General features: G+C 42.1%; 1 protein-coding gene across 5 annotated transcripts in view; it reads left to right on the top strand.

Annotated features, from left to right (window-relative positions):
* ABR (ABR activator of RhoGEF and GTPase) overlaps positions 1-16,053 on the top strand; it is a 298,588-nt gene extending 282,535 nt beyond the window's left edge. For all 5 annotated transcript variants that reach the window (XM_033921707.1, XM_033921708.1, XM_033921710.1 and 2 more), the window contains 7 exons: positions 1,903-1,962; positions 3,305-3,414; positions 3,808-3,947; positions 9,096-9,230; positions 10,493-10,598; positions 11,777-11,924; positions 13,341-16,053. In XM_033921707.1, the coding sequence (XP_033777598.1) occupies positions 1,903-1,962; positions 3,305-3,414; positions 3,808-3,947; positions 9,096-9,230; positions 10,493-10,598; positions 11,777-11,924; positions 13,341-13,430 (789 nt within the window). In that variant the 3' untranslated portion in view covers positions 13,431-16,053. The remainder of the gene's footprint in view (positions 1-1,902; positions 1,963-3,304; positions 3,415-3,807; positions 3,948-9,095; positions 9,231-10,492; positions 10,599-11,776; positions 11,925-13,340) is intronic.
* Positions 16,054-20,756: the final 4,703 nt, after the last annotated feature.

Below are 20,756 nucleotides of genomic sequence, written 5' to 3' on the forward strand. Positions count from 1 at the left end.
AAATCCCCTAGTCATTTGGAAAGGGGGAGCAGCCATTCTCTATTTCTCTCTTCCACCTGGTTCCTGGTTTTCTAGACTTCTCTCATAACTCTTAGTTGTGTCTTCTCTAATAGGCAAGCCCAGTCCATATTGCCCACTCTCTCATGGGGGAGGGGGAAAGAGCACCTCACTTTCTTCCGGATTTGCCTTTTAAAACTATCTTTCTTGTAGATGTACCTAATACTAGCCTTCAGCGCATTCTGTGGCAGCATATTCCATTGTTTAATTATGCATTGGCTGAACAAATACTTTTCTAGAATGAATTTCTGATCTGTTACTAGTTAGTTTAATGGAGGGGAAAAAATATACATCAAGAAAGGGACAAATTGGAAAAAACATTGGGTTTCTGTTCTGGACTTGCACAAATAATTTTTTTTTCTTGGTTTCAGGAGATGATTTTTTTATCTCTTCTTTTCCTACCTTCACCTACAGTATAATAAGCTTCCTTTGGCAAAGTGAACACTGCTATTTTATCTTTCTATTTTCTTCCTTTTTGTATTGTAAGATTACTCTGGTTGGTTGTTTCTTTGGACATTTTGATTATTGGGGTGAGGGTTAAATGTTTTTGTATATTGATTGGTTGATATGTTTAATTAAGAGCTGCAATTTGATTAAAAATTTTAATCACAATTAAAAATGTTTAATGACGATTAATTGCAAAATTAAAAGATGCCTGCCAATGTCTGTGTCCATCTCTTCCTCCCTTCCCCTTTGCCTTTCTCCCAGTCTAACATTATTTCTTCATTCTCTTCTGCCCCGCCTGGTGCAGTATCTCTCCTCTGCTCTACCACCCCCTCTCCTCCTCCAACCTGGTCCAACATTGCTCTCTCTCTGCTCCTCTGCCTCCCCCAAGTCCTACATCATACCCTTTTTTCTCTCCCCCCACCCAAACCTTCCAGGTCGCTTAGACAGCAGTGGCAGTGCAGCCAAGTCTATACACTGCCTGCTGCATAAGCACCCTCTAATCCATCCTGCCCCTCTCTGATGCAATTCCCTGTTTCCTCAGGTGTGGGATAGGTCTGAGGGAGCCTCAAGAGCAACCAGTGTATAAAGACACTGCACTGGTGCTGCTCACTTAACAACTTAGAAGGTGCGAGGGAGCCAGCAAGGGCGACAACTAACGGTAACCGTGTCTAATGTGAGCCATAGTTCCATTATTATTTTGTTGCAGTTTTCCAAATAGTTATTTATTTTTAGCATTTATATACCACTTATAGCCTAAGCATTTTCCCTATCTGTCCTGGTGGCCTCACACTCTATCTAATGTATCATGGGACAATGGAGGATTAAGTGACTTGCCCAAGGTCACAAGGAACAGCAGGGGATTTGAACCTTCAACCTCAGGGTGCTGAGGCTGTAGCTCTAACCACTGTGCCACACACTCCTATACTAGAGGCTTCTTTTTCTTTACTTTGCATTTTGCTCACTCCTTGTTATTAGTAGCTCAAAGTGAGTTACATTTGGGTACACTAGATATTTTCCTGTCCCCCAAGAGCTCACAGTCTCGGCTTTTACCCGAGACAATGGACAGCAACTGTCTCCACCATTAGAGGTAACATAGTCGAGTGCCGGCAGCCGCTACTGCTAGAGAGCTCTTCCTGATGAAAGGCAGCCTCTGATATCCACTTCTACAAATGAGCTCTTGGGATGTTTGTTAGTTGTCTGATTTGGAGAAGGGTTTGTGGTCTATCAGCGTTCACCCTGTAGGACCCACAGAGTCTACTGTCAAACCCCAGATCCCTGGAAGTTTGTGGATATTTAGCACTGAAACTTTCTTTAGGCTTCATAGGGTCAGGTTTTCACATGGAGAGAATGTTTGGATCCCAACAAATAATGCTGTTTTTCGTTTGTGCCCTCTTTCAGTTGGACCCACAGACAGTACAGACCAAAAACTGGCACATGGATGTGATTGAGATGAATGGCGTAAGTAGCACGAGTGGCAAATACCCACATATCTATAATCCCTGTTCTTTTACCCTGTGTTCTGTACCCTTTCTTTGTAATGAAATAAACCACCTGATTACCAAGAGACATGGTATCTGGGAGCAAGTGTATCCTGCTTCAAACTAGAAAATGTTCTGGAGCCCCAGGAAACAAGGCCTTCCCAGACTGGCTTAAAGGGTAATGGGATTTTATATACTACCTTTCTTTGGTAACATCAAAAAGCACAAGAAAGGAATGAAGACCTTACTTTTCTCAGAATACTTTAATTGATATTGGACTAATTGGGGGGTGGAGGAGGGAGTAATAATATGGTGAATATAGCTCACTACTTCATAAGTCGTACATGATAGGATTAAGCAGGATATACAAAGGAAGTTTAAATAGTAACTAAAAGGTTTAGTATGTATATTTATAGAGGTTAATGATATAAATAAGTATAATGATTGGATATAAGGTTATTTGTATTCTTAATTGTTAAGTCAATCAAAGGATAGACTAAGGTAAATAATTTGTATGTTTATATGTATAATGGACATCTCAGAAATCTAATTCTGTATATAACACCATTACTATGCTGTTTTGTCATAACTCCAGCAGTGAAGTGTTACACCTTGTGTATAGTTAGTACTGCAACTCATCATTCCTCTAGTCTAAACTAAACAAAACTAAACCTTAAGCTTATATACCGCATCTTCTCTATAAGAATAGAGCTCGACATGGTTTACAGTAAATTTTAAAAAATATATATAATAGGGATAGGGACAATATAGAAGAAACAAGATCACAATTTTGAAAAAAAGCCAAGTTTTCAGATGTTTACGGATTGATTGGAGAGAGCCCAGATCATACAACTGGACAGAAAAATTATTCCAGAGCTCAGTAATTTTGAAAAGAAGAGACTTAGTTTACCGAAGTTAATGTTCATATGTCCATCAAAGCTGCTCATGTAAACCACTCTGAATTAACTTAATAGTCATTATTGTTTATTTAAAGCTTTTATACCGCTAAGAGGTTTATGTTTTTATTGTATGCAAGAACTTTGTCCCTAATGGGCTCACAATCTTAAATTTTTTTCTTGCTTGGTTAAGTGACTTGCCCAGGGTCACAAGGAGCTGCAGTGGCATTCAAACCCACTTTCTCAGGCTACTCTCCTCTATAGAACTGAATCTTTTTCTAATGTTGCGTCTAACCATTTCAATATGTACCAGATAGAAGCATTATAAAATCCTATTTCACTAAAAAAAAAAAAGAACTGTTTTTTCTGCCTGCCTCTCCATGTCTCACTGTGTGCTTTTGTCTTTCTCATTTTCTTGTCCTTTAGATTAAAGTGGAATTTTCCATGAAGTTTACAAGTCGGGACATGAGCTTGAAAAGAACCCCATCCAAAAAGCAAACTGGTGTTTTTGGAGTTAAAATCAGCGTTGTAACAAAGTATGTGAAGCAGCTTCTGCTTTTTAGCCTTGGTTACCCAACCATAGAGAGAACAAATTATAGTACCCTCTCCAAATCCGCGGTTTTAGTATCTGCAGATTCGGTTATTCGTTTTTGTTTTTTTAAAGGAAACACTGCATCCTGGACCTTCCCCAGATCTTACCCTGGTGGTCTAGCGGCGACGCAGGGCAGGATTAATCGTCCTACGCTCCTGCCCCATGCAGAGCCGTCATCAAAATGGCTGCCGTGAGTTCCCGCTACAACGGGAACTCACGGCAGCCATTTGTTGAAGGCGAGAGACATGGGATTTATTATGTGGATGTTGTTTCACAGGACTCTTACTGTGTTTAGGATGTGCTGTATTTTAAACCTCTTGTGCTTTTGATCCCTCAGGCGAGAGCGTTCTAAGGTCCCTTACATTGTGAGGCAGTGTGTAGAAGAGGTGGAGAAAAGAGGCATTGAAGAGGTTGGAATCTATAGGATCTCTGGGGTGGCCACGGATATCCAGGCTCTAAAGATTGCCTTTGATGCCAGTGAGTTAACTGCAGGGCAAGATGGTTGGGGGAGTGAGGGAGGTAAGGGCAACAAGTGAAAATGATTGAATTTTGAAAGTTGGCAGAGCACCACTGCAGTGTATTAGAGAGCGGCAGCTGCCTGGCATTGATCAAGTTTATTAGGTGTTTATATACCACTTATCAAAGTTGTCCCTATCTGTCCTGGTGGGCTCACAATCTGTCTAACATACCTGTGGCTTTGGAGGACTGAGTGACTTGCCCAGCGTCACAAGGAGCAGTGTGGGGTTTGAACCCACAACCCCAGGGTGCTGAGGCTGTAGCTCCAACCACCGCACCACATGCTCCTCCCCTTTTAGCTCGGGCCTGACTAGCCTTCCAGTGCCAAGAGGGTTTCGCATCCTCAATCATTTTGAAATGTTGGCTCCTGTGCTGGAGATGTTGATGTGGCTGTGGGATTGTTGGAAAGTGTGTTCTTCAACAGGACTGACTTGACTTGCCTAGTTTCCTGTGCAACGATCACCAGGGGAGGGAGAGCAGTGTCTGCAGCATTTTGTGTTTTCTGTCCTGTAGTCTCATTTCTATGAATCGCCTTATTGACAATTGTTTGGATTAGAGAATGACACTGGGACAAATTTGTCCCCATGGGATCTTTCCACCTCCGTCCCCACGAGTTCTTCCCCTGCAAGCTCTGTCCTCATCTGAGCAGATGAGGATAGAGCTTGCAGTGACCTAAACTTTGGAATCTTTTTTTTTTTCACATTTTTAACATTATCATTTATACAAATAATAATAAAGAGAGGAAATTTCACAGAAAAAGAAAAGAAAAAGTAATTATAAACTCCATGGATTATGTCGCTAATTCCTCAAGTCCATATAATTGAGAGAGAACATTCTGGTATTAGCTAAACAAAACATTCAATATAATCATGATCATAAAGATCAAACATTATGGTGCTTTATACATCTGAACTCCAAATATTAATTCACGTGGTGTCTAACTAGCTTCATATTGTTGTAAAAATTGTTCCAACTGAATAGAGTCCCAATAAACATAATCATTATCTTTAAATTTAATTAAGCATTTACAAGGAAACTTCAAATAAAATGTAGCCCCTAAAGCCAACACCCTTGATTTCAAAGCTAAAAAAGCTTTCCTTCTCAATTGTGTTGCTTGGGTCACATCTGGAAATATCAATACATTATTTCCACAAAATTTTATTTGCTTATTCTGAAAGTAAGCTTTCATAATTAAAGATTTAACTATCTCTCTTGTACATGTTATTAATAGTGTAGATCTAGTTTGAATTATATCTTGTGAATCCTCTAGGAAACCAGTTAAATCAAAATCAATTTATTCTAACTGATCTACACCCAAATCTGCTGGAACTTTTTTCCTCTGAGGGATAAAGTATAAATTTGTTAGGGGTAGATTGTCTACGTCAGCCATCCCCAATACTTCTTTAAAATATTTCTTGACCAGTATTTCTGGAGACAATAAATGAGTTTTTGGGAAATTAACTAAACGTAAATTTTTTGCCCTCTGTAAATTTTCCATTTTCTCGAATTTCATATGAGTAATATGAGAATCTTTAACGGCTGTTGAAGATACTGCTTGCAATGTAGCCACATGAGACTCTGTTGTTCTAATAGATTTTTCCATAATCCTCAAATTTGAATCAACATTTTCAAACTTGTCAATCACTTCCTGTGAAAATTTAACATTCTGAGTCACCACTGACTTTAATAACCCCTCTATTCTAATATTAATTTGCCATAAATCTTTTAAGGTAACTTCCTGAGGTTCTACCTGGGAGTCTTGCAAATAAAGCCTCATCTTGAAAAGATAAGGCTTTAGGTATCACCCCATATACTAATGAGGACGATAACTGTTGCTCTGACACTCCCTCCGGTTGAAAACTGGAGCCAGACTTGGGCTCCAGAGCAACAGGAATATTGGGTGGAGGCGGTGGAGTTCTTCTTGGAGGACTAAGAGACGCCCTTGAAAGCGAATCAGCTCCCTGGCTGTGACCTAAGACACTGGTAGAAACCAGGTGTCTATTTATGGGACCAGGTAATATAGGCGTAGATACTTTGGCTTTCCCTTTCCTTTTTCCCATAGTACATCAAAAATTTAATACATACAGTTTTCTTCCTGTGTCTCCAAGGGGCTCCCAAGGGGCAGGAAGAGCCCCTTAGGGCACGCCTCTTTGGCCATGCCCTGCGGCCGCGGCATCTCTTTCACTCGCGGGAAGAGGACCCGCGTGACTTCAGGGCGTCTGTCTCTATGGATGCCCGCAGAGATTCAGCTCCCAACGCTCCAGCTCAAGTTGGTAAAAAGCGCTGCAGTCCTGAGCAGTAACAAGTCCCCACAAGGTAGCACTTCTATTTCCTGTGTCTCTCCCAAACTTTGGAATCTTCTACCAACTCATCTTAAACTTCAAAAAACATTAATTCAAGAAAAAGCTGAAAACATTCCTTTTTTCTGATGTCTATACCTAATTTTGGGCTTTTAGGCTACAGATCCAGTGTGACCAGTTGCACATGAAGATGATACCTCTTGTATTCTTCCCTCTCCCCCTGTTCTATTCAATATTGTAGTTCTCCCTCCGTTTCCCTCACTTTCATGTATTGTCCAAACACAAGCCCTTTCCCCCTTTTTTTATTGTAAGCCGCCTAGATATTTTGTGATAGGCGGGACATCAAGATTTAAATAAACTTAGATTCCAAGGCTCCAGGATGATGGAACATATTTCCCATTGATCTGACAATCAGGCCAGTTTCTCCAGCACTGCAGGACAGGCCTAATATAATAATATTGTTACGTGCCGTCGACTCTTGTTCAAGTCCTAGCAACTTGATGATATCATCAAGTTTTCATTGAAGAATACTGAAGTGCATTGCCAGGCCTTCCTTCTGCGCAGTATGAATTCGATGTTGTCGCTGTGGTCGCATCAAATGCGATCCTCCCCCTCCAACACTGCCCATCTTCTGCTGCCCAGATGGGTGGTACATTGTTAGTCTGGCATCATTAGTCTGTCCACTTTGGGAGGCCCTGCTGGTAGTAAAACTACCGATGGCATATCTTTCAGCTTCACAGATGTGTGCAAGTCCCAGTGGCTCGACAAGCCCATATACCATGACTGGAGATAATAATATTAGGCACCTTGAATTCCCTCTACATCAATCAAATTTCAGATCTATAAGCCCCTCCTCTCCCTCCACCAAATTCCTCCTTTTTCTCCCCTCCTCTCCCTCCCCCAAACTTAACAGTCATGATCATCTCTTGGCCAACACTCCAGAATGGTTCCATTATAGCACACGATTGGATATCATACTTTTAATACTAATTTAATTTTAAAGAAAATGTCTGTTGAGATTTTGGGTGTAGAGAGAGAGATCTGCGAGTCGTTGGCATAGAGGTGATACTGAAAGGCAGGGGAGGAGATTAGAGCACCAAGAGAAGAAGTATAGATAGAATAAAGAAGTGGTCCCAGAACAGAGCCTTGAGGTACACCAACCGACAGCGGGATGGTGATGGAGGAGGATCCACCACAGCATACGCTAAAGGTGCAATGGGAAAGCTAGGAAGAAAACCATAAGATAACAAAGGATTAGTGAGAGTCAAGGTTGCCACTCAGGGACAGATTCCAAGACTCACTGCCAGGATGATGGAATATATTTCTCCATGATCCCACAGCCAGGCCAGCTGTAACTCTGAATGCCTAGCACTGCACACCTGGCCATTCCAAAACATATTCCAAGTGACGCATGAGCAATGCGTTTTGATTTTTACCAAAATCAAAATATTTAAAGTAGTATTTCCTGAGCTCTGTTTATTTTACAGCTATGTTTGTATGGTTTCCGGCATTAGCTTGTCTAGTTCAGACGAGCTTTCTGGATACATATCGAGTCACATTGAGATTGCTTCCTAGATGGGGAAGGGGGAGTAGCAGACCACCAGCTAATACAGAGACCAGCTGCTCTTGGTCCCACTCAGTGTCATTGCTACCCTGAGCTGTGGTGAATTGAGGGGGGGGGTATGGATATATGATTTTAACACTGGCCTATGAAAGGCATCTTTGGCAAATCACACAGACCTCCTTCCCCACTTTATCACTAGGACCATTGCCAAACTATGATGTTTCCTGTTCCCTTTTTCTGTACTTTACACAAAAATGGGGTATTTTGTTTACCTTCCTGGTAATCACTCTTGAAGAAAATACAAAAATTAACTTCTAATCAGTTTTTTAATTAATACTTTATTTTCTTTATTATAGCTATTTTAAAATCATTCTGCCTAAATAGCAATACCATCAATCATAAGTATCCTAAATTGAAATGCTACTGGAATACTACAATACCAAATAAAGTGCTCAGTGATCTATGGACAGACTTAAATCTTATACTTATCAGCTTATCTAATCATGTTGATTTTTATTCTTCTTTGGCTTTACAAAGTTCATTGTTAAAGTTTATTTCAAAGTCCTCCCTGATGACGATTGTGGTGAAACTCAGCTTGAGTAGGAGGCAACGGGCAGCAAACGAAGCGGTGGTAACGCGGATAACCACTAAAAAAAATAGTTTTTAACGGACACTTTGCACAAGCACTAAGTCACTTTTTTGCACTGGGCAAGGCAGCGCCAAACTGGAGCCTGAATCGAGCAAGCAGAGCAATTTGTTCTCACTGTCTTCTTCATAAAGGCCTTTGAAATAAACTTTAACAATGAACTTTGTAAAGCCAAAGAAGAATAAAAATCAACATGATTAGATAAGCTGATAAGTATAAGATTTAAGTCTGTCCATAGATCACTGAGCACTTTATTTGGTATTGTAGTATTCCAGTAGCATTTCAATTTAGGATTCAATTTAGCATTTCAATTTAGCATTTCAATTTAGATTTAGGCAGAATGATTTTAAAATAGCTATAATAAAGAAAATAAGTATTAATTAAAAAACTGATTAGAGGGTAATTTTTGTATTATATGTTTCCTGTTCCCTCTCATCTGTAGAATGAATGACTAGGTGTAGGCAGGCCCTGCATGCTGGTGCTGGCTGCATGTTTTCATCTGGCACTTTTCTACGTAATTGCTTTTTTTATATTACAAGGGGGGGCGCTTGGCAGTGAATGGGGATTTGCTCCAATAATGTCTGTTCGGGCTCTCTTAGATAACAAGGATATCCTGGTGATGCTGAGTGACATGGATATCAACGCAATAGCAGGAACTCTGAAGCTCTACTTTCGGGAACTCCCCGAACCTCTGCTCACTGACAGGCTGTACCCTGCGTTCATGGAAGGCATAGGTAAGGTTACATGGCTCACCCTACTCTGCATTTATGGAAGAGTTAATAAAACTGAGGTAAGTTGCATGCCATAGTTGGCAAATAGTCCAGCTGCTGGGCATGGGGACACACTGCATATATGCTGTGACTGGTAAACTAAACTAAACTAAGCCTTAAGTTTATATACCGCATCATCTCCACGGAAGTGGAGCTTGGCACGGTTTACAAAGCTTAAAAATATAAGAAGAGAGGAGAAAGATTTACAAGAGTATATGAATAGAGGGAATATAAACAAGAGAGTAAATGGTTTTATGATAGAAAAAGTGATTATATGTTAGAAAAGAGCCAGGTTTTCAATTGTTTGCGGAATAATTGGAGGGAGCCCAGGTTCCGCAACGGGAAAATGAGATCGTTCCAGAGGCCTGTGATTTTGGAGAGGAGAGATTTTCTCAGTTTGCCTGCGTGGAGAATACGGTGTAGAGAGGGGAAGGACAGTTTATGTCTGTGGGCGGATCTGGTGGTAGCAGGCCTCGAGGCGTTAAAAGATAGTGGGATTAGGGGCGGAAGGATGCCGTGAATGATCTTGAAAGCGCGTGAATGATCTTGGTAGCGCTACTGCTGGACACAGGGAAAAAGTAAGGTGTATGTTATTTTTAATGAAGGCAAAGTTAAGCTGATGAAGGGCTCAGACTGAAGACCAAAGTTTTGATTATGATGGATTAAATTTGCCTTATGAAGCGACACTCCCCCTCCATATTCTTGGGTTTAGGATTTGCGATTTCAATTATTTGCCAGTCTCTAAACCACTCTGCCTCCTGGACCTCTCCACATCTTACTTTTAAAGCCTGATGGTCTAGTGCTGAAGCGGAGCAGGAGCAATCTTCCTACTCTCCTGCCCCGTGCAGAGCTGCAAACAAAAATAGTTGCTATGAGGTCCTGTGGTTTTGCGAGACTGCAGCGGAAACTCACGACAACCGTTTTTGTTCATGGCTCTTCACGGGGCAGGAGCATAGACAGATCATTCCTGTTCTGCTTCACCTCTAGACCACCAGGCTTTAAAATTAAGGCGTGGAAAGATCTGGGAGGTGGGGGTGGTTCACAGTCGGCCCTAAAATTGTTTACAAATTTTTGTTGTTCATGAAGGAGCTGTGCCTCTAACCCCTGTGAATTTGGAGGGGAGGAGTGTATTCTGCTTTGTAGTCATTTTGAACTCTCTCTCTCTCTCTCTCCTCTATCATGCTATCACTGGTGAGCAGCAGCATCTCTTTGTTTCTTGTTTCCAGCTCTGTCTGATCCAGCTGCCAAGGAAAATTGTATGATGCATCTCCTCCGCTCACTTCCTGACCCTAATCTCATCACATTCCTCTTCATGCTGGAGCACTTGAAAAGGTAAAGGGGAAACAGAAGCCCTCCTGTGCAATTGCAAAGTGACTCAGCCCAGGCGGGGCTCCACTGTTATTGCAGTGAATTTTACCCACTATGGAGCAACATTGCATTAGCAGTGTCATGTTTTGGTCGTACTACGATGCAGTGTCCTCTGTGTGATAGTCTGCACAGGGCCCAAATCCTCTAGTTATGCCCGCCTGTGTGACGGGGAATAAAGGCCTACTTTTAATGGGATCTACAACATATTTTAAAAAGTGTGTGCAGTGTTTCTTTGTTTTGCATCAGACTGTGGTGGCAGAACATTCTTTGTAAATGGATAAGCTGCCCTGAGTACATGGAATTGCTGTCAGTGATGGAAATGGCTTGTACTCTTAGGAATATTTCCTTGTGGTTTGGCTGCAGCCAGATGAGAAAATAAATGGGGGGATAAAAGTTGAACAAAAGCGTGGAGACATTACAGGGAAATCCGCTTTTTCCATCCTGTGTAGAACTACAGTAGTTAAACATTTTTTCTGTTGAAATATTCCAAACATAGAGAGTGGGAAGTAGAGGGGGGCCTTCTACCTTGGCCGTGCTGAGCTGCTGTTTCTGAATGATCAATCTGCTCTGGAACAGCTGGAGGGGCTCCAGGAAAGAGCAGCTACTGAAGAGAAACCACAAGAGTTTTCCGTGGTTAACAAACTCCAGAGGCTACCCTGCTTTTTAGTTTGTCTACCATTGTACCTGAAGCGTGCCTTGCAGTGTTGAAGACCCCCCAATCCAAAGGAGAGAAGCTAATACACTGAACAGATTGGGGCCAGTTTAATACGAGGAGATTTGGATGTAGTAGTAATTCAATAATAATCTCAAAGTAGTAATAGATTTGTGTGGATATGAGGTCTCAGATACAGTCTCCAGTCTATGGTTTCCTTCTATCTCAAACCTTTGTTTTTATTCTTCCAGTGGAAATTTGAATTACACTAGAAAATCTAAAGGTTTTTTTGTTAAAATGAATATTGCACAGGTTGCAGAAAGCTGGGCTTTCTAGTCTTTAGAAAAACTCTTTAGACAGGACTGTTTTGGGGGGAAGCACAGGATTTCTGCCCTTCCGGGACAGACTGTCTTTGTGCCCTTTCTGAGTTCTGTTCTAGTGTGATCCATTCTGAAATCTTAAACCACCAGCTTGGTTTCTTCCTTTCCAGGGTTGCCGAGAAGGAGCCCATTAACAAAATGTCCCTACACAATCTTGCCACAGTTTTTGGCCCAACACTATTGAGACCTTCAGAAGTGGAGAGCAAAGCACACACCAATCTGGCCTCTGATATCTGGTCACATGATGTCATGGCACAGGTAAGATTTGGGCTAGTATCTCTGCTATGCACTGCTTCCACGACAAAAGGTGAGCAAGTAAAAGATCAGAGTCTCTGCTTGCTTTGTACTGGTCCATTAATAGAGATGCTCACTTCAGACTGATACATAACCTCAATCAAGAATCGCCAGTCCTAGTTTTTGTATAAATCTTTCCTCATATAATATACATATCTGATATAGCCGACATTTAATGTATTTATCACACTGCAATGATTTTTATTTTCTTGAGGGGGAGGGGGGGAGGCTTTATAGGCCCATAACTTGAGCAGTTACTGCACACACCTTGGTGTTGCAGCGTCGGGAGGCAGGGGAAGCAGGGTGCATCGGGAAGCAGAATGTGTCGGGGGGCAGGGGAAGCAGGCTGCTTCGGGGAAGCAGGGTGGCTTGGAGGGGCAGGGAGAGAGAAAGAAAGAAAGAGGACAGGGAGAGACAGAAAGAAAGGGGGCAGGGAGAGAGAAAGAAAGAAACAAATGAAAGAAAGGATGCACAGTCAGAAGGACGTGCAACCAGAGACTCATGAAATCACCAGACAACAAAGGTAGGAAAAATGATTTTATTTTGAATTTAGTGATCAAAATGTGTCAGTTTTAAGAATTTATATCTGCTGTTTATATTTTGCACTATATTTAATGGGGTCCGGGATCCAGGGAGGATCCGGGAGTCCTGTCCCATTTTGAGGAAAAAAATTAATGGTCACGTTATCCTTGACTCATTATCATATTGTATGATTTTTTCTTTTTTATTTGCTGAAAACTTGTCTCATGATTGTGTTGTTAACTGATAAAATGATTAATGAGAATGGCTTATGATTTTATTTTACTTATTTGCATATATAATAGATTCTTTACTACAATGACAAGTAAGCTATGGGGTTCATTAATCAAATCTCTTTTGCACAAGGACTTTAATAATCAGAGAGACAGCTTTACTTAGCTTGCCTTGTCTTGGCTATGTAGTGACACATCGCCCTCTGCTGTAGGTAGGATGGTATGGCCATGACTCTTTAGGGAGGACTTATTGTGCTTGGCTTTTGCATGGCTCCTCTGGTCTAGTAAATGGCTCTATTAAGAACATAAAAATAGCCATAGTGGGTGAAACCAATAGCCCATCTAGCCCAGTATCCTGCTTCCACAGTGGCCAATCCAGGTCACAAGTACCTGACAAAAACCCAAATTGTAGCAACATTCCATTACCGATCCCAGGGCAGGCATTGACTATGTTATTATGAAGAGAGAAATTATTCGTAGTTTTACTTTGCTTCTTCTGTGGAAGGGGATAAAGCCATGATTGGCTCAGCTGTGGAACTCTTGGTAATTTCTATTAACCCTGTGTTGGTGGTTGTTGATTTCCAAATCTTTATAAGAAAATGTGCTCACTTGTTAATTGCTTTTACAGGTGCAGGTTCTGCTGTACTACCTGCAGCACCCCCCAATCTCCTTCTCAGAGCTGAAGCGTAACACACTTTACTTTACCACTGATGTGTAACCCAGCAGTTGGATCCAGGAAGCCGGCACCAACTTCAACTTTTTATAAGAACTACACCCACACAAAAAATTCCTCCCCAAAAATTGGCATGGGAGAGGAGGCAGGCTCAGAGATTGTTCAGACTGCAAATGGGGCATCTTTGTACTAAGAAAAGGAACAGATCCTGTGCCCCTTCTCTGTACTAGCTGCGTCTTCTGTACTGTGGTGTTCAGCCATTGTTTTCATGTATATTTTACAAAACAAACACCAAGACTGGGAGAGAGCAAAAGCGCTTTGGACATGGACAACTTTCATTGCTCATTCAGATCTGACTGAATGTGGGCCAATGTGTCTCTCACCGTTCACCGTTTTGCCAAGTCTCTGCTGTTCCCATGTGCTAGGGCCTGCATCCCAAGAGGCACCTGTATGAAATGGCAAATGGAAAAAACTCAGCTGGACTGTGTTACCTGCTGGGCCTTGGGAGACCAAGTTTAAAGAACTCTGCAGGCATTCCAGCATAGAGAGGATGTGTGAATGGGGTTTGGGGGGGGGGGGCGGAGAGGTAGATGCTCTGCACAGCCCATGCTATTCTCATAGTATTGAGAGACAAGTTTGCCTGTTAATCTTCTTATCATGCTTCTTTTTCCCCTTGGTGTTTTTGTTACTAGCTTTCTTGTGAAGGACTATGAGTAGAGTAGTAGCTGGTAGACAACAGCCATTTTCCAGCCAAGGACTTTGGACAGTGTTGCTGTCCCAGCACTTTTTTCTTTACAGGACTGAAAGGCAGCTGATTCTATGTGATGAGTATTGCTCTGTTTGCTGTGTTGAATGGTGGAGGGGAGAATGTGTTGATGAGAAATGTCACCAGCAGCCTGTGCTTTTTCCCCTGATACAAATTTCTTTACCCTAAATTGGCAGGTAGAAAAGGGAGCTGGAACACTTTCGAATGGAAATCTGACATGTGCCCAGAATTAAGGAGTAGACGCACTTGTTGGAGAGGCTATGTAGTGTGAGCTTTTATAAAAGGGACATTCGTCGAAGCAGGGTATAGCTGCAGAGCTAAGCTCTTGCCTCACTGATGCCATAAGTCCTTCTTAACCCATGCTCTCGCTGGTGCCTCCCTGGTTTCTGCTTGAGAGATTTACGATATACCCGGCCCTGTGTTACGGGCAGGTCCTTTTTCATATTCACATTGGTGCGTGGATTACTGTATTTACTTCTCTTTTATAAATCCAATACTCGTGGATGTTGATCTTACTTGGAATCATCCACTACCTTGTCTTTTTGACGGTAGTTATTCTTTTGTGGCCTCAGCATCTCCTAGCTGATCTTCAGGACTCCCACAGGACTGCTTTAGAAGCCAAGACAAGGCTTTGCCCAGTGGTGAAAGGAAATGCTCTTAAGGTGTAGTTAGCTAATTTTTCCAGATTGCACTGTAGTTGAAATCATCGGTTCTCAGCCCATGTTCATCGAATGGTGTTTCCTAATGAAAACCAGCTGCTCATAAAAGCTACCATGGATTCTGCAAAAAGAATGTGAATGGTCTGTGGATTGTTCTCTATTCTTTTATCTCCTGTCTATGTAAAAATCTTACTAATTCAAAACTGAGGAGATTAAGGACCTGATGCAGTGCATTTGTCCCCTTTAGGCTTATGGGGAAAATGCACAGTTGGTAGGTTCCTAAATGAAGTTTAGAACAATTAATTTCACACAGTTTTAAGCTTCTAGGGTCTTCCTGAGTGCTGCCTTTTCTCTACAAGATGGCAGGACCTGGAATGGTTCCAGAAACCACCCTGTGGCTGGCTGACTGTAACCGACCTTCCACTGGGAAGAGGAGAGGTCTCTAAGGTGACAGCAGTTTGTCCTGGAAATTGAATATATATGGATTCATATCGGAGTGTTTGTCGGGTACAAATACCCCTTTACCAGGCTACTACAATCCTGCTGCTTGACTGACTCCAAAACGGAGAAGCAGACAGGCAAAGGTACGGGAAAAGAATCAAAATGTAGAGAAGAAAAACATATTTATATATCTGTTCTGAATACTGTACTTTATAAAGAGATGGCACTGGTTGAATTATAAGTATGTGCCTCTGAGCTGGCAGCAGCTGCAAGACGAGGATCAGCTGTACTTCTGTTTCATGACAGGGTGAATGTAGCCAAGGCCTTTGTGGAGGCTAAGAGAGGATCCAGCCCAGCCCTTCAGAAAGGTTATGTAGTGTCGCAGAACCTGAGGCACAAAATACATAAATAACCCTTGGGATCTGGCTTTAGCAGCTCCATAATAGCTTGGAACAAGACAGATAAGGATGACATGTTCTGTTGGTATGCACCAGGCACTAAATGACACACAAACCAGTGGTCCTGCATAAAGAACACTGCCAATGGAAAGAGGCTGGAATGGGCAAAGTGAAGAGGGGGGGGGGGGTACAGCATCCCCTTCATTTTTTTGCAAAGAGGGACATTCTATTGTCTTGGCTACTGCTAGTCAGAGAATTGTTTTATTAAGGTTTCACTTTGAGAAGTTGTTTAAAAGACCTTTTTTTATTTTGTTTCTGGTGTTTTGTTACAGTTCCTGTTATGATTGTAAGGAAATGAAACCCTACACAAGGAAATAATAATAATAAAGAAAGTTGATAAAAGATTGCTATGTTACTAATGCATAGAGAAACTGCCCATAGGGGGGTTGGTTGCCATTTTGGAGGGGGAATTTTCATCATATTAGTGTCTGGAAATATTTAGTTCTGTTTTTGAGCCTAAGGGACATATTTCCTGGCGTGGAAGGTTATGTTATTAACCCACCTTTCACTGTGTGTTTATTCTTTTATTTCTATCTCGCCTATTAACTAAGTGGGCTACAATAAAACACACATAATTAAAGTTACAAAATATCACATCCAAGCTGAAGTAAATAAAACCACTACCTCATTCACTCCCTTGAGACATGAAAGTGGTTTAACAAGGCTATACATTTATCGAAAGGACAGAACATCCTGTAGCACAGAACAGAAGAGATGATGATGTATTACACCTGCCTGCCATTACCCAAACAGTTCCAGTTCCACCATACCACAAAAAGCTGAGCTGAAGAAATGAGTCATAGGAGGACTCGCTTGGAAGAGAGCCAAGTTGTGGTCTACGGAGATGGGAGACACCGAACTAAAGAAGGTATAACAACAGGTAAAATCTAATCTGATTAATACAGGGTAGACGGCTCAAGGGCCATAATTCAAGTTGGGTTTTCAAGATTTCCACAATGAATAGGCATGAAATCTATTTGCATACAAGCTACATATGCAAAGAGATCTCATTCCTGCCCCTGATTCTTAAGTCTGAAACACATGAGAGGGTGTACAAGGTACCAGCAATGAGGATAGGTTAAGTGGGAATCCAGTGTCGAATGCATCACGCACAAGTAGGAGGACCTTGAACTGAACCTGGTGTGATACAGGTAGCCAGTGACTATGACATAGCAATGGTGTAAAATGATCCAATGTAGATGGGATTATACAGGCAGCCGCTAGTGGTTTTCTGCGCTGTCCGAAGATGCTTCAATTTGGAGGCCCTGACGCCACAGTAAACAGAATAGAATTACATTAGTCAAAGTACAACGTGGAAGTACAACAACGTGGAAGACAAAGGCGTGCGCCGAAGAAAAGTACTGTTTTTAGGGGCTCCGACGGGGGGTTTTGTTGGGGAGCACCCCCGGTTTACTTAATACAAATCGCGCCGGCGTTAGGGGGGTTGTAACCCCCCACATTTTACTGTAAACTTAACTTTTTCCCTAAAAACAGGGAAAAAGTAAAGTGTTCAGTAAAATGTGGGGGGTTACAACCCCCCACAATGCGGCACAATTTGTATTAAGTAAAGTGGGGGGGTTCCCCTAAAACAGTCGGAGCCCTAAAAACAGTAATTTTCTTCGGCGCGCGCCTCCAGGCTGCGCTCAATTGTCTGCTTGCGCTTTTGTCCCGGCGCGCTTTTGACCTGACACCGCAGATAACAAGGGCAGCTCTGTATTGCAGTGGCTGTGCTTGAGCTCACAAGAGCCCGTTCCACAGCTGCTGCAGCCATCCCATATTTTATATTGATTTTAATGAAGCGGAACTGAGGTTTTTTTATTTAAATTTCTAAAATACAAATAAGGAAATTTCAAACAAAATATCATGGTTATTTAAAGGGCAAAAGGGACATTAAAAGAAATCAGGCTGATGTATCAGGGAGAAAACACCTCTCTTTCCTCTACTATGATGGCATTGCTTCCATGGATTGTTGTAATATTGTAAACCTTGTTTTATTAAGAAAGGCTGAATATCAAATGAACTAAAACAGAAAATTCCTCACCCCTCAAAAAAAAAAATCCCCTTTAACCCCTATCAATATTCACACATCTCTCCCTATACATCACTAGATGCGCTGTGAAGGTCTATTTATGACTAGGAAAACATTTTTGGCCTCTGCTGAGTTTCTAACGTGCAACACTATAGCACATGTATTTTCCCAGGGTAGTTTCCAAATGAGCTAGTTCTAAATAAACCAGATTAGGGGGCCAAAATAATAAAGTGTACAAGGCTTTAGCATAGGGTGCCCTATGCAATAACATTTGCGCACATGGTAACTGTATGCAAATTGTCACATAGACACAGAGAACAATATTTAAATAAATCCATTAGCTATTTAGCACAGATGTAGAGAACTGGAAAAATAGCTAAATGTAGTACAGCATCCCGGGGAACTTGGTTCAATTCCTACAATAGCTCCTTGTGACCCCCAGCAAGTCACTTAACCCTCTGTTACCCCAGGTACAAAACTTAGATTGTGAGCCTACCAAGGATAGAGAAAGTGCCATCACTTTGGTTGTACCACAGAAAGGCAGTACACTTCCCCCTCCATATTCGCGAATTCCATATCTACGGATTCGCTTATTCGCAGTTTTAAACCTAAAAATACTTTTTCTTTTTTGGGGCTATTTTAAGCCCTGAAAGCCCCCCTTAAGCCTTACCTGGTGGTCTAGCGGGTTTTCAGGCAGGAGCAATCTTCCCACGCTCCTGCCCCGTGCAGATCGCTCACAGGAAATGGCTCGAGACACTACAGGAGCTCAAGGCAACCATTTCCTGTAAGCGATCTGCACGGGGCAGGAGCGTGGGAAGATTGCTCCTGCCTGAAAACCTGCTTGACCACCAGGTAAGGTTTAAGGGGGGGGGGGCTTTCAGGGCTTAAAATAGTCAGGGGAAGCAGGGGTTAGGGGCAGAACCGGCCTGAATATTATTCACGGTTTTTTTAATGTTTGCGGCCCGGCTCTGCCCCTAACCCCTGCGAATATGGAGGGGGAAGTGTATACCAAAACCATTATCCTTACAGACCAAATGACTGAGCGCAACAGCAGAGTTTAAAAACAGTCAAAAATTACTTAATTCTGTGGTCAGGCTTAGTAAGGATTTTTTTTTTTAATTTTTACTATGAACATAATAAGGCCCACAACTTTTTTTCTGGGTTCCATAAAGTGTACAATAAATAAATAGAACTGAGAAAGAGATGTGCTGGAATAAAGAACAAATGTATTTATGCACCAAAAGGTTGTGGCACCTGGAGTTGCATTAAATGACATGGGGACAAATTTGTCCTCGTCCCCACAGGAACTCAATTTCCCCCATCCCGGCTTGTGCAGATGAGGACAGAGCTTGCAGGAATGGAGCAAGGATAGGAAAATGTTCCTACGGGGATGGGGACAAATTTGTCCCTGTGTTATTCTCTAAGTTGCATGTTCTACACTGCTCTTCTGGACAGAAATATTGGTACTGCAAATCTTGTAGTCGCAGAGTAACATTCCAACACTTGCATCCGCGCAGGGCAGATGCAGCTGTTCATACTAACGTTTTGTACACAAGATATAACTGCTGCTAGTGCTGACCCATGTGCTTATGCATCCAGTCCACTTTCCCATGCTAGTGCATAGTTTTGTGGACTATTATACTTAGCTACTGCAATGGAGACCAAAACTTAGCATTACTCTTGCATTAAGATACTGTACACTAAGGGGCTCGTAATGAAAACTTAAACACATCTAAAAACCCGCCCAAGTCAGCACTTGGATGACCTAAAAGACAGGTCGTCCAAGTGCCGATAAACTGATTTTCTGGACGTATCATGGGACTTTTTAGGCCTTAGCACTAAAAGGGGTGTATATGGAGGAGTGGTTAGGGCGGTATGTGGGTGGGATGGGGCCGACCTAGACTAAGTCATCCTGCAGGGATAATCGAATGTTTTACTAGAATTCCTGGAGGAAACTTAAACGTTGTGAATTAGACTATATAAAACAAGGTAAAAGTGCCAAAAAGGTATCCAAAGTGAGCAGAGACAAAGTAAAGACCCACACACACTCCCCCAGTGTTCAGACCCCCTCACATACCACCAAGATCAGAATAAAAACATACATGCCTGTCTCTAGAACATCAGCATCTGGTATAGGAAAGCCTAGTAGAGCTGCACATAGGTCTCTTAAATAGCCTGGGGGTTGGCTAGTGAACCAAAAGCCCATAAACCACTGTAACCACTACATTTATGGTGGAACAAGCCCGCCCCCCCAAACAAGAATTGCCGCTGCTGGGTCAGACCAGTGGTCCATCGTGCCCAGCAGTCCGCTCACATAGCGGCCCTCTGGTCAAAGACTAGTGCCCTGAGACTAGCCCTACCTGTGTACGTTCCGGTTCAGCAGGCACTTGTCTAACTTTGTCTTGAATCCCTAGGGGGAGGGTGTTTTCCCCTATGACAGACTCCTTACTCTACTGCTATAGGTGCCACCTGTAGCCATAAGGGCTATTGGAGTTGTAGACAAGTGGGTTTTAAGGGTGTTTTGAGGGTATCACCATAAATTATAATGGTGAGGTTTATTTGGCACTCTTTTTGTGAAGTTCATAGTAGTGCCCTGTAAGGTGCCCCAGTTTCTCTGTTGCCATGTCTGGGTGGCCAGTCCATTACAAGATTGGCCCCTCCCACATCCAAATGGTCTTGTTCTGGGTGTTTCGGACTTGGCCAAAGTTTTAGTCGAAAATGTGATATAAAGATGGACATTCTGGTGGTCTGGACGAATAGCCTAGACGTCCAGATAGATGATTTAAAAAAAAAAAAAAAATTCTAGACACATTTTTCAAAAATGGGCATTTTCCCACTGCTGACTTTGGGTGTCTAGCGCCATACGTCCGAATCAGACTTGGACGTAAGTTTTGATTATGCCCCTCTAAATGTTTCTGCATTGGATCCTAGGAAGTAGGCACACAATCTCTGAGTTTTCAACGCTTGCATTGTGCCAATGATAGCTGCCTCCCAGAGCTCATTAAGATCTAATACCTA

This window comes from Geotrypetes seraphini, chromosome 15, assembly GCF_902459505.1.
Source record: "Geotrypetes seraphini chromosome 15, aGeoSer1.1, whole genome shotgun sequence".
Classification (NCBI taxonomy): Eukaryota; Metazoa; Chordata; class Amphibia; order Gymnophiona; family Dermophiidae; genus Geotrypetes; species Geotrypetes seraphini.